The sequence below is a fragment of the Podarcis gaigeae genome (genome assembly GCF_964106915.1).
Source record: "Podarcis gaigeae genome assembly, chromosome: 9".
NCBI classification, from domain to species: Eukaryota; Metazoa; Chordata; class Lepidosauria; order Squamata; family Lacertidae; genus Podarcis; species Podarcis gaigeae.
The window spans coordinates 6,437,635-6,452,266 of NC_139685.1; the positions used below are offsets into that span (position 1 = coordinate 6,437,635).

General features: G+C 48.1%; 1 protein-coding gene across 1 annotated transcript in view; it reads left to right on the plus strand.

Annotated features, from left to right (window-relative positions):
• The first annotated feature begins 4,059 nt into the window (after positions 1-4,059).
• Positions 4,060-14,632, plus strand: part of SEMA7A (semaphorin 7A (JohnMiltonHagen blood group)) — a 54,470-nt gene continuing 43,897 nt past the window's right edge. The window contains exon 1 of the mRNA XM_083698286.1: positions 4,060-4,270. Within this exon, the coding sequence (XP_083554412.1) occupies positions 4,138-4,270 (133 nt within the window). The 5' untranslated portion in view covers positions 4,060-4,137. The remainder of the gene's footprint in view (positions 4,271-14,632) is intronic.

Consider the following 14,632-nt stretch of genomic DNA (forward strand, 5'->3'; position numbering starts at 1 on the left):
GAGACAGGAACACAGAATGGGAAATGGGAAATATTATTTTGCTGGGAGAGGTTTTCTCTCCTGTTCAACCTTCTGAGTTCTTTCCTAAAAGGATATATTGTGGAGAGGGATGTCAAAAACAAGTTAAGCCACACACAACAAAACACCCCTCCCCTGAAATCCTACCTATAGTTGCGACCTTTTCCTTCTGGCAGGGCTGTGAGTGGTATCTAAGAGGAACTTTCCCAGCCATGTGCTGAAAACATTTTAAAATACAGAGAATGGGGAGCACAGGGATCGTAAAATTGCAGCCCAAAGTGCCTATTTGCTTGCCCAGTCCTGGGATTCTGGCCACTTGAGGCACTCAGTTTTGCCGGTCCAGCTCTTCAAAAGGAAGCTGCAGAGGCCTCATGGTTTGTTGGATCAACATCTTAGCTGGTACTTAGCCAGGTACCTCTGCCTCTGTTGCACCTGCTGTTCTGTGAAACCCAAGCACTGCTTTGACTGACGCATTAAAGCCTTGGGTAGAAACTGATGAGGGCCAGGGCAACCAGGGTGTACCTGCTTTCTCTCTTTGTGTGTGTGTGTGTGTGTGTGTGTGTGTATGTGAACCTTCTAGGACAATGGTTCCTAAGCTTTTGGGAGGCCCACTCCCTTGGTTGCATAAGCTCAGGGTAACAATTAATTGCACGTTTATTCAAAATCCAATTAAAACTACAGTCATACCTCTTGTTATGTTTGCTTCAGGTTAAGTCTTTTCAGGTTGCGTCCTGCGGCAACCCGGAAGTAACAGAACGGGTTACTTCCGGGTTTCGCTGCTCGCACATGCACAGACACTCAAAAGGACATCACCTGCATGCGCAGAAGTGGCGAATCACGACCTGCGCAGTCAGGGGTTGCATTCTGCTCAGGTTGCGAATGGGGCTCCGGAATGGATCCCTTTCGCAACCAGAGGTACCACTGTATTTAATTAATTCCAACAACATGGTATCATGCAGTGATACCAGGTTTTCCGATTCATTTACACCTCCAGCTTCCCCCTGCTTTGCCTCTTAGTGCCCTCCCCCAGGTAATCCCACTGCCCACTTGAGGAACCACTGGTTCAGGAAATTGCCGCTAGGGGTGTGTGAGGGACAATCCTGCCCCCAGCTGTAGTCTCCAAGAGGCTTGCCCCTACTGCAGCAATTATTCATTCATTCATTTAAAAATACAAGCTGCTTCTTATTCAGAATCTCAGAGTGGTTTACGATAAAGGTAGCAGAGCAAACTGCACAATTACATGTCCACATTTGAGTACTGAGGTCACTTAAAAGCCGGCCTCCATGTATTGGGAAAGCTCATGCCAAAAAAGTAAGGGACTTTTTAAAGCACCCATGTTGTAAATAAAAATATGCCCTTTTCCCTTATGGGGTATCCAAGAGCCCATATAGAGTCCTTATATAGGTTCCCTATTGGTAGGAGAAAATAACAGAGGCCAACCAGAGAATATTGAGAAGCAAAGCAGCTCGTAAGCTTGATCTTTATTGATCTGTTGCAACAGGGTACTCCCCTCACACGCAGGAAAGTAGGAAGACCCAGAAAAATAGTGTGCAAGGCCTTATAAAGACTTTTGAAGTTGACACCCTGTAAATCAGGACCACCCCCAGAAACATCATGCATACATCACAGAAGGGGTGTATCCTAAGACCACCCCTCAGATACATCACACCTTCACAAAAACAAGCTGTCTAAAACAGAACATTTGCATGTTGTTTTTCTCCTGTCGCAGTTTATCTCCTGTCTGGCAAGTTACTTGATTGGATTGCCTTGGGAGCCTGGCCATTCTTTTGTAATGATAAATACTTATTTCCTGGGCCAGGTCACAGGCTCACACCCTATTCATATCATAAATGTGTCCTTAAGACAGGATTTGTGAGGAAAGAGACAATGGGGAGACTTTTCCAGTCTGACCTTGCAGAGAAACCATTTGGTCAGTTTAGGAATCAAAATGGTTCCAGGTTGGTCTTCCTGTGCTGATCTACGTACGTGTAGTTATGAACATTATCATATATCTAAGACCATAAAATTCCTATCACACCCACCAGGAACAAACAGTGAAGTGCCTGTTGCCCACAGCTGCCTACACACAATACCTGGAAAGCACATTCAGTCCCTCAAAGAATTCTGTGCACTGCAGTTTTCCCCACGCCTTCCGCCCCAACAGAGCTGCAAGCCCAGCAACCCTGAACAAACTGCAGTGCCCAGAATTATTTGAGGGGGAAATGTGTTTCAAAAGCGTCCACAGCCAAAGAAATGCCTGTCCGGTGGATTTCTGTCCAAAGGTGGATTCATCATTTCATCATCATTTTTTTTATTTGTATACCGTCTTTCTAACTTACAATACTCAAGGTGGGTTTACAAGCTGTAGAAACAAAAAAATGTACATCTTATAACAACCTAATGCAATACAAAAATGTGATAATAAAACTTTTAAATAGGCAACCTACGTCAAAAAAAAGTAACATTCCACAATCATTGGAATAGTATTAACTAATAATTAAATAATAAAATAATAATAATAATAATTAAATAACAACAACATATAAAAGTTAAACAGAAACCCACTCAACAGTTACAATAAACAATTTCTAAACTATAATCAATAAAACAACTGCAAGCCACAGTATATAAAACAATACAATACACATTGAGAAGCAGAGACCAGAGGGTGGGGCGAGGCAGGTAGAAAGAGGCCTTGCCTGATGGAGTGTCTCCCCTCCTTTAAAAGGATTTCGCACCTTTGATAATTCTTGGCTTTTAATAGCGTTGTAAGGACACATGACCGCCACCTGCTGGCCATAAAATGATTTCTCCTAGACTAGAATCACCCGCAGAGTCTCATGTTCCTTATTTATTGCATTTCTATCGTGCCTTTCTTCCAAGGAGCTCAAGCTGGAGTATGTGGTTCTCCTTCTCATTAAATCCGCACAACAACCCTGCGAGGTAGGCTAGGCTGAAAGTAGTAGTGACTAGGTTAGGGTCATCCAGTGTGCTTCGTGAACAAGCGGGGATTCGAACCCTGGTCTGACACTAACCACCACACCACACCGGCACATACTTACTTATTTATTTACTTACTTAATTTCTATACCGCCCTATACCTCAGGACGGTTTTTGTAAGAACTGTGATTAGCCAGCGCCGGCGTGACCCACACAAGGCCCCAAGGATGCTTTTCACAAGAAAACTCTTTGGAGTCCAATAGTGACAATTTAATGAAGTCCAGGCTCGCCCGACACTCTAGCCCCATAGACCACACTGCATCTGAGCCCAAATCCTCTGTGGGCTGCGGCGGGCACCTATCTGAAGGAGCGTCTCCACCCCCATCGTTCAGCCCGGACACTGAGATCCAGCGCCGAGGGCCTTCTGGCGGTTCCCTCATTGCGGGAAGCCAAGTTACAGGGAACCAGGCAGAGGGCCTTCTCGGTGGTGGCACCCGCCCTGTGGAACGCCCTCCCACCAGATGTCAAAGAGAAGAACAACTACCAGACTTTTAGAAGACATCTGAAAGCAGCCCTGTTTAGGGAAGCTTTTAATGTTTGATATATTACAGTATTAAAAAATTTTTGGAAGCCGCCCAGAGTGGCTGGGGGAGCCCAGCCAGATGGGCAGGGTATAAATAATAAAATATTATTACAGTGGTACCTCGGGTTAAGTACTTAATTCATTCGGAGGTCCGTTCTTAACCTGAAACGGTTCTTAACCTGAAGCACCACTTTAGCTAATGGGGCCTTCCACTGCCGCTGGAGCACGATTTCTGTTCTCATCCTGAAACAAAGTTCTTAACCCGAGGTACTATTTCTGGGTTAGCGGAGTCTGTAACCTGAAGCGTCTGTAACTTGAGGTACCACTGTATCATCATCATCATCATCATCATCATCATCATCATTATCATCATTATCTCTGCCTCTCCCCCCTCGCAGGGCTGTTGTGGGATGCAAACCCCGCAGCCGCGAGTTCCGCAGGCGAAGGGAGCGAGCGAGGGGATCCCGGGCGGCGCGCGCCAGCCGCTCCTTCCCCGGCCCCGCCCCCTCGGCTAGCCCCGCCCTTCCCCGCGCAGGTACTTCTGCCGGGCGCGATGCTCGGCGCGGAGGCTGCTCTCGCTTTTCACGGGGGCGCAAATGGGATCCGAGCAGCGCCGCCGCGTCGCCTCCCGCCTCGCCCGGTGGACCAGCCGCCTGCTGCTGCTGCTGCTGCTCCCCTCCGCAGTCGCGTGGCGGCCGGCCGGGCCCAGGATCGTCTCGCCGGCGCTGGGTAAGCGGAGCACCGGAGAGGATCCGCTCCTCCTTTGGGCGCCGGCGGCTGGCTTTGCGGGAGAGAGGGAATTTGGGGAAGGGGCGCGCGGCAGTGTGGTATAGTGGGGAGAGCGCTGGGCGCGGACCGGGGAGAGGCCCGGGTTCAGATCCCCCGCGCTCAATGACCTTGGAGGCCGTTCAGCCTCGCCTACCTCGCAGGGTGGTTGTGGTTTTGTGGGGATTAGATGAGGCGCATTGCCTTGAGCTTCGTGGTCGGAAAGGTGAGATAGAAGTGCAACCAGTCAATCAATAAAAATTGCTTAGCGTGCTTCATTGCATTTCCTTCAATAGAATTACTGTACAGAGAAAAGGAAGGTGCAATTTTTAGCTCTTAAGGGTGCCTGCTTTGACATGACCTCTGCAGCGTTCAGTGGCGCCTACTCTCGTGCAAAGGGCTCCAAGCACGCTGGCGTTCTTGCAGTTAAGTTTCTGAGCTTTGTGAGCGTAGTCAGGTTCCCCACCCCAAAGGCTGTAATTCCCTGTGTGCTTACCTGAGAGTAAGCCTCATTGAATTCAGTGGGACTTGCCTCTGAGCAGGCGTGCATGTGATTGTATGGGTACATTAGGGAAGAAAGTCTGTGTAGTTACTCAGAAGTAACTGCACTGCTTTCAGTGGGTTTACTCCCTGGTAGGGATGACGGAATCCGTCCATTTTGCTGTCTTGATTTTGCAATCTTAATTTCAGTTCTCCACATTCGTGTTCTTTTTATATATTTTTCAAGAAAAGGTACTCTTGAAAATTGGTCAGCATTTTAGTCTGTGTTTCTCCTAAAATGCACATTTCTTTGTACAGTATGTTGTTTTGCCTAATACGTCTTTGCAAAGCAATTGTCTGCATGCGTAAGTTACTTTCACCAATATGCAGTTCTAATTGATATGGGACCCATGTGCCCACACTTACCCGGGAGTAATCCCCACTGATCACAGTGCAATTTGGATCTGAGCAAACGGCACAGTTTGGCCTCGTAGTCTCTTTGCCTAAGAGCAAGAGAGCTGGGTTCAAATATTTTTTCTCCCGTGTGTGAGACCTGCTGGACAGCCCTGGGCCAGCCAAGGATTCACCCTCTGCTTGAAACTCACAAGAGGGAGAGTCTTCACTGCGGGACACAAAGTGTTCAGCCTGAGTCTTTTCTGTGCCAAGAACTCACTTAGTGGTCTTGTGCGGTTCAGCCTTGGCTGCCTTATCTGCTCTGGGGAGAGAATACTAGCCTAAATAAAGATCGGGGAAGGACTTTTCTTTCTGGCATATTTATGCCCTCCTCCTGCCAAGGAGCTCTGGGTGCCTGGCATGTAATTTCCCTCCTCTCCCTTTATCCTCTCGACAACCCTGTGAGGTAGGAGGACGGGGGCTGAGCCATGGCCACTCTGTGGATTTCGTAGCTGAGCAGGGATTCAGCTGGCCATTCTTGCCTTCTGCCTATTGCTTGTGAAATGATTCAAACACTTCCAGAGACTCCTTGGGGGTAACCAGTGTGGTTCCATCTATATGTTGTTCATTAGTGTATTGCAGGCACGTCCAACTGTGATCTACTCACTCTATAAAAAATACTGGCTTTGATCTACCCATGGTTATTTATTGACAGGCAAAGTTGTTGAGTTTTTTTATGGGAGCCAAAGCTTTTTCTGGTGGTGGGGGAGAAAAGATCTACCACAGGCGTCCAGTGATCTACTGTAGGTGTCCAGTGATCTACTGTAGGTGTCCAGTGATCTACTGGTAGACCACAACCTACCTGTTGGACATGCCTGGTGTATTGCATTTCTATACTGCCTTTTTTTCCTCCAAGGAGCTCATGGTGGCAGACCCCCATCCTCAACAACAACTCTGTGACAGGCAGGGTGGGCTGACAGACAGAGAGCAGCTCAGGATCAGACCCAGTGGACTTCATGGATCAGTAGGGATTTGAACCTGGGTCTCTCCAAGGTTTTAGCTCCTCTCTCTCCCCCCCCCACCTAATACATTAAGAATAAGAATAAATTTATTACTTGTGCCCCAGCCACTCTGGGTGGCTTCCAACAGAATCTAGCAGAACACAACGAAACATCAGACACTGAAAATTTCCCCAAACAGGGCTGCCTTCAGATGTCTATGGAAATTCATAGAATTGTTCATCTCCTTGACATCTGAAGGGAGGGTGCCACTATCAAGAAGGCCCTCTGCCTGGTTCCTTTGTAACTTCGCTTCTCGCAGTGAGGGAACCGGCAGAAGCCCCTCGGAGGAGGACCTCGGTGTCCGGGCTGAACGATGGGGGTGGAGACACTCCTTCAGGTATACTGAAGGTCAATACCAACAGTTCGAATTGTGCTCGGAAACCTACTGGGAGCTGACGTAGATCCTTTAGGACTGGTGTTATATTGTCCTGGCGGCCGCTCCAGGTTACCAGTCTAGCTGCTGCATTCTGGATTAGTTGTAGTTTCGGAGTCAGCTTCGAAGATGGAGAAGCAGGACTGTTTATTTCCACTGCTGGGTTGCTTAGGAATGAGAAGTGGGGGAGAATGTTGGCTTCCCTGCAGTCTTTGCACGTAGACTCTTCTTCAACACTCTGCAGTAGACATACAGCGTTTTATTTATGTTACACAATTTATACAGGGAAGGCACCTGCTTCATATCAATAGGCGAGGAATTCCAAAGTGTAGGCCCTGCCACATTAAATGATACATGTCAAATAACCTCTGGATTGTGGGAGTGGCTCTGTGGAGGAATGATGATCCCTGCCCTATATCAGAGGAGATAAGTAGGTGACTCTCTGGTCCTTTGGCTCTTATATCCAAAGGATATTAACAGAGTTTTGGAGAGCTGATCTTTCTGAGCTATATCAATGAGAGTTGTTGTTTCATTTTTTAAAAGAAGTGTCCCACCTTGTTTAAAGGGGGTGACAGAAGACCTGGTCAGGGACCTATAATGTGGGGATCCAAAGCATAGAAAATGGGTTGCAGGGGTCCCCAAACTAAGGCCCGCGGGCCAAATAAGGCCCGAGGGACTTGTTTATCTGGCCCATGGCGATGCCCGCTGCCACCATTCGCTCTTACCGGTGCTGCGCTGCACGGCTGCCCACTTCCGGGTCGGAGGAGCATGCGCATGCGCAAATAATGCGCATTATTTGCGCATGCACAAGCTTTATTTGCTCATGTGCAAGCATTATTTCCTGGTGCACATCCAGGTCGGAGGAGGCCCGTGCACATGCGCACAAGCTATTTCCGGTGCGCCTCCGACCTGGAAGTGCGCCGGAAAAGTGTGTGCGCAAGCTTCCCCGCGCGATTGGCACTGGAGACACCGGCTGCCTCCAGCTGTTGTGGGCAGCAGCCATGACTAGCCCTCTCCTCCTCGTGACTCCCCAGGTTTCAGGCAGGGGGCTTTCCCAGCCCTACCTGCAGATGCTAGGTGGTGTGCCTTCTGCATGCCAAGCAGCTGTTCTGCCACTGAGCAGCAGCCCTTTCTGGAAAGAGGTGGGCCGAGGGGTTCTTTAGCTGCGCAGGCATATTCCTTCACTTGCTTTCAAAACGCGGGGAGCCGGCCCTGCTGTGTTTGGGGCCCGCCTGATGGTGCTGCAGGAGCAGAGCCCCCACCGACCCACATGTAGCCCCCCCACCTGTTGCTGTATATGTTGCGGTCAAGCCTCAAAGGATGCTTCCATCAGCCATGATACCAATTTGGTTGGCATTTGCATTTTACAGTGATATCACTTTGGTTGGCATTTGCATGTTAGCATTTGCATTTTACAGAGAGGCCCAGAGAAGCGTTTGGCTTCATGACTCTTGCTTCTGAGAAAAGAGAAATGAAAGACCATAGAGCTGACCTGGAAAAGCACCTTTTCCTCTCTATTTCTCTTGAAACAGAACTACTTCTGTGTGCAGAAAGCTCTCCTGCCATGACTTTGTAGGGGTTGGACTAGATGGTCCCTTCTGACTCTACAATTCACGCTCTCTCTCTCTCTGGGAAGAGCAGGAAGCTTTTAGGAATTGGAGAAACCTATTTGAGACCAAAGGGACGCGGGTGGGGCTGTGGTCTAAACCACTGAGCCTCTTGGGCTTGCTGATCAGAAGATCGGCCGGTTCGAATCCCTGTGACGGGGTGAGCTCCCATTGCTCGGTCCCTGCTCCTGCCAACCTAGCAGTTTGAAAGCGCACCAAAAAGTGCAAGTAGATAAATAGGTACCACTCCAGCGGGAAGGTAAATGGTGTTTCTGTGCACTGCTCTGGTTTCACCAGAAGCGGCTTAGTCATGCTGGCCACATGACCCGGAAAAACTGTCTGTGGACAAACGCTGGCTCTCTCGGCCTTTAAAGCAAGATGAGCGCCGCAACCCCAGAGTCCTCTGCAACTGGACTTAACTGTCAGGGGTCCTTTTTAATTTTTTATTTGAGACCAAGGATGTGGCGCATTGGGTCCCAGAGTAGGCAGGGGTGCCCCCTGGGGGGCAGTGGGATTACCAAGGAGGCAGCAGTGGGGCACTGGAGGTGAGTCCCTCCAAGCATGCTGATTGCTTATTCACAATTGACCAGGCTGGAGCAGTGGCAGAGCAGGCTTTTACTGCGCCTGGGATGTGTGGCACAGAGGGCGAACACAGCACTTCCACAGTAATCCAGTTTTGAAGTAACCACTGCATGAACTACTGCAGCGAGGCTTTCAATGATCAGTGAGTGGTTGTCCCCCCTTATTAAAAGGTGGTGATCCCTTGCATCACTGATCCAGAATGATGAAAGGATTTGGCAGTCAGTGAGGTTTCTAATCTGCCAGGATACTGAACAGCAAAACCAGAAAAGCTTAAGACAATGGGTTTTGTAATGCTTTGTGCTGCAGGCCTTGAAAGCCAGAGCTGTTAAAGTAGTATCTGATAAGCCTGCAAGGCATGCCAGGAATTGCATAACCCTGAGAAGCTGAGCCTGACTCACGATTGTGGTTAGGAAGCCTCTGAAGGACCTACGTGTCAGGATTAAGATGTAATAAGATTCAACGTGAGAGGTGTTGTTGTTGTTGTTGTAGTAGTTAAAATTGGTATACTGCCATTCATCCGAAGATCACAGGGTGGTTCACAACATAAACATACAAAATGAGAACACAAAATACATAGTTCCAGTTACAGATAGGTAGCCGTGTTGGTCTGCCATAGTCAAAACAAAATAAAAAAATTCCTTCCAGTAGCACCTTAGTTGGTCTTTAAGGTGCTACTGGAAGGAATTTTTTTATTTTGTTTTGACAAAATACATAATTAAACAACAAACAAACCAATAAGCTCCTTCCCACAGACACATTTAAAAGGCCTGGGACAAGAGGAATGTTTTTGCCTGGTGCCTAAAGATATGTAATGAAGGCAGCAGGTGAGGCTCCCTAGGGAGAGCATTCCACAAATGGGGAGTCACTGCAGAGAAGGCCCGTTCTCAGGTTGCCACCCTCTGGACATGAAAAAGGGCCTCAGAGGATGATTGCAGGGTCTGGGCCGGTCCATATTGGGAGAGGTGGCCCTCCAGGCCCTTTATGACTTACCCATGCCCGACCCTGCCCTTCAGGTTTCTGCAGTGTCACCAGGTAGGAGGTGTGGCTGATTTCGTGTATGGGTGCTCCCCTTGTGCTTGTTTAATTGCCAAGATCATAGACTCCACAATCTGCACATTATAAAGAAGCAATGGGTGCAGAATCCAGTGCATCTCCAAAAATGATTTAATTTTTTTGTGTGTGAAGGCAGGCTTGAAAGTGCCTGGCGACATTTCTGAAGCAAAGAAGCAGGGAAGGTGCCTTCTCCTGAGTAAGGCTAATGGGTCATCTAGCTGAGTATTGTCTACTCCAGGGGCTCCCAAAGTGGGTGGTAGTATCCCTTGGATACTACCAGGATACTACCAGAGCCAGTGTGGTGTAGTGGTTAAGAGTGGTGGACTCGTAATCTGGTGAACTGGGTTTGATTCCCCGCTCCTCCACATGCAGCTGCTGCGTGACCTTGGGCCAGTCACACTTCCTTGAAGTCTCTCAGCCCCACTCACCTCACAGAGTGTTTGTTGTGGGGGAGGAAGGGAAAGGAGAATGTTAGCCGCTTTGAGACTCCTTAAAGGGAGTGAAAGGCGGGATATAAAATCCAAACTCCTCCTTGGGAGGCAGTGGGATTGCCTGCCGGTGTTGCTGGAGGTGTAAATGACTATTAAACTTTGCAGAGAAGGTATTGATGGATCAAGCTCATTCATTTTGTTGAATTAACGGAACTAAATCACTTTAATTGGATTTTGAGTCAATGTGACATTGATTCTTACAGTTTTGAATTTACTTGTGTTATTGTCTTCCTTGGTGGGTTGGGCAAACCAATTTCCTGAGTGGGGATGAGCACGTGGAGCCAAGGTGGGAATGGCCCCCAAATGTTTGGTAACCACTTGTGTACACGGACTGGCAGGATGTTGGCGGCCGAACCCAGGACCTTCTCTGTGCAAAGCAGGTGCTGAACTAGGGCCCCTTCCCTGAGCCTTGCTGCCTTTGGAGTCCTGCACAGCTCTGACCCTCAATTCAACCAATTATTTCATATCCTTCTGCTGCTATGGGGAGTGTGCCTGTGTGGCAGGATGCCCTCCCAGGATGACCGCAGCCCTCCCTCCCTTCTGGGAGACAGACTGACCTCATTGAGGCCTTGCAGGGTGTTGCCTCATTGCTGACCTCTCCTCTCCGTTCTGGAAAAATGCCACACTTCAGCCAATGTTGTTGTGGATGACTGGGGAAGGGCTGTAGCTCAGTGCTAGAGCAGGGTCAGTCCTCCATGGCATCCTCACATAGGCCTCTCCTGGCTTGAAACTTTGGAGAGCTTCTTGGCGGAAATGACTGGCAGAATCCGAGACCAGGGAGAAGAGTCGGTAGAAGAAGATTGGAAGAAATTTAAAGACTACTTACAGAAATATTGTAAAATCAATGAATGTTAGAATGATGTCGGAATGAAGTTAAGTGGCTCTTAGCAGTAACGCTAGAAAGGAGTAGATGAAAATGGATTTTTAACAGGCGAGAAAGTAAAGTTATAATATATTAAGATAAGGCATTAAGATAAAAATAAAGAGGGAAAGGATTTGCTGAATTAACCAATTGAACTGGAATACAAAAAAAGGGAGGTGTGGGGAGGTCAGCGAAACAAGTAAATGAAAGATAAGTTATGGAATGATGGACTTACTTTTAATTGGGTTTATTTTTCTGTATTTTGTATTTTTTCATTTTTTTCTTACCTTTGTAACCTCTTTTGAAATTTCAATAAGTATTATATATATAAAAAAAACTTTGGAGAGCTTCTGCCCATCTGTGTGGAGTTAGATGGACCCAAGTGTCTGACTCTGCATAAGGCATGTTCCACATTAAGATTGATAAAATTGTAGTTGATCAATAGGGGCCCCAAAATGGAGCCCCCCTAAAACAGCTTGGGGTTCTCTCCTCTTCTGGCACACACCACACCAGCCCCGATCTGACCCTCCTCAAGGGTTTTTACCTCCTTGAACTTCGGCAAAGAGTTGCCCCAAACATTAAGACAGTGCAGCAATAACAAAACTTCTTCCGGAACTATTAGACGGTAAGGAAATTTTAAGCACATGGCTACAGCCTGACGATTAACAGTGTCTGTTTCAGCATAACTTCCTCTGCAATTTCTGAAACTGCCACACATTTAGCAATTCTATTCTTGGGAGATCCCACTATAATCTGAACTTCTGCATTTAGTGAACCAGTTAAAAATTAGCCATGGCTTCCTCCATTGGTGTGTATGTAGCCTAGACCTTAGTGCTGAGCATCTTATATACATTTACATAATGCAGTGCATGGCCTTGATCCGTTCTTCGTTGCTCCATCTTGAGCAATCTGCCACCCATTTGAGATTTTCATTTTAATGCCCCAGTTACTTCTCTGAAGTAAGCCTAGGCATACAACTCCAAAGCAGCATCTAAGAGACCAGCTCATTGCAAGGGATGCTCTTTCATCCTGTTTGTTTGTTTATACCCTATCTGCTTGATTCCAAATTCCGATCCTTCACCTCTCAGGTTTTTAGCTTTCCCTGTGTTAATAACTTTGCCAAATCAGGATTTGTTCCAAGATAAGAGCATTTTCCAGGAGAGTTTAATAAAGGTAAAAGGTAAAGGTACCTCTGCCCGTACGGGCCAGTCTTGACAGACTCTGGGGTTGTGCGCCCATCTCACTCAAGAGGCCAGGGGCCAGCGCTGTCCGGAGACACTTCCGGGTCACGTGGCCAGCGTGACAAAGCTGCATCTGGCGAGCCAGAGCCGCACACGGAAACGCCGTTTACCTTCCCGCTGGTAAGCGGTCCCTATTTATCTACTTGCACCCGGAGGTGCTTTCGAACTGCTAGGTTGGCAGGCGCTGGGACCGAGCAGCGGGAGCGCACCCCGCCGCAGGGATTCGAACCGCCGACCTTTCGATTGGCAAGTCCTAGGCGCTGAGGCTTTAACCCACAGCGCCACCTGCGTCCCAAGGAGAGTTTAATACACACAGACTAAAGTTGGAAAACCATGTTTAGTGTGGTTGTCGTCTCCTCCTCCTCCATTTTTCAGTGGCACACCACTTTTGTTGTGAAGGTAAAGCAGGCCCACGAAATCGGTAGCATGCAATCAGTTTGCATTGAAAACTGCAATGTTTTCCCATAAAAAGTAACCAGCCCCACCACCCCACCCCAAATCCCAAGCTGCTGTTTGCAATAAATGGCAAAGTCAGGGGCAAATAGCAGCTGCGGGAGGGCGATTTGGGACGGGGAAATGGTGGAGAGACTCACTCCAGATTTGCAGCATGCTCCTGATTGAGGTTCCATGTTCCTGCTTCCTATGTATGCTACTCTAGGCAATGGAGCACATAAATGAGCCCTGCTGGACCAGACCAGCATCTTGTTCTCAAAAGCCCAAAAGCAGGACTTGAGTGCAACAGCAGCTCTCCCCACTTGTGATTCCCAGTGTTCAGGGGTAGACTGCCTCAGACATTGGAGGTGCCAAACACACTAGTAGCCTCTGGAAGTCCAACCCTCTTTCTCCCTGCTCTCTCCTCCGTGGGGTGAGGAGGTAGCTAGCATGTTTGGTTAGCTGTGGATTGGGCCAGTAGCCCAAAGTTCAGGAAAGCTGTGAGCTGATCTGCTTACAGCCTTGTTGTTTCCATCATGGTTTTGAGGTTCAAAATAAATGTGCCCACAGACAGTCGCTGACTCATCTGCTGTAAATGTGTGTGCAGATCTATCTATTTTGGCCTCCCAGCAGACGGACTGAACTTCCTCTTTTGTCCCGTGCTGCTTACTTTTGTAATGACTTTGTCCTTTTATCATTATGCCATAGTTTTAAAAGCCCTGTTGTAATGGGGACTATAACTGTTTTTAGGCTCCAGGGTTTCAGGCAGTGGGGAGCAGGGTGTCCCTCCCAGCCTGAGCTGGAGACTTTCTACACGAGGCCAGAGGCTCTCGTACTGAGCTGTGGGCCTGCCATAATAGTCTATTGAGGCATGCACAGCTCTTGGCACTAGATGACCCTAGAGCCTCTGAGTTCTGCCCTGTAACTCCTCCCCTAGCTTACTGATCACTCACCCTGATTTGTTTGTTTGTGTGTGTGTGGGGGGGGAGGTTAGCCTTGGTCAATGCTTTATTGCCACCGATTACACATTACTCCATGCTTTCCAGTGGATCCTCTTTCAACTCACCTTATCACAAAAAGTATTTGGGGTAGGGCAGTGGCAGTGGCAAAAGGTTTGCTGCTCCAGAGCACTCGATCAACTTTAGTTGTGCAACCTGGCTTTGTCAGGATGTGATTAAAACCCACATCGGAATTAGTAAGCATCTAGAAGTGCCCTTTGTACACTAATCCTTGTGGGTGAACATATCAGACAACACAGCGATTCTTCAGACAGCTCTGAAGAACTGGGCTGAAGGGTTTAGCCAACCTGCTTATATAGAGCTCAACTACAAGGCAAACAGTAACAACTTTCTGTAACTATCCAATCACTGAACGTCACTTTCAATTCCTTATTTGCATATGTGGACCTGAGTGAAAACACTCTACAGTATTCCCCTGCTGGCCCAGGGTGAGAACTTCAGTACATAACATTGCCTATGTTATAAAGCCATGTCAGGGGGATTGAAAAGGAGTGGGGTTTTTTTGTCCATTTGACTCTCTCGGATGCTGGTTCTCAGTTTGCCCAGTAATACTCCGCTGTGGTCTAAACCACTGAGCCTCTTGGGCTTGCCGATCGGAAGGTCGGCAGTTCGAATCCCTGCGACGGGGTGAGCTCCCATTGTTTGGTCCCAGCTCCTGCCCACCTAGCAGTTCGAAAGCACGTCAGTGTACAAGTAGATAAATAGGTACCACTCCGGCGGGAAGGTAAACGG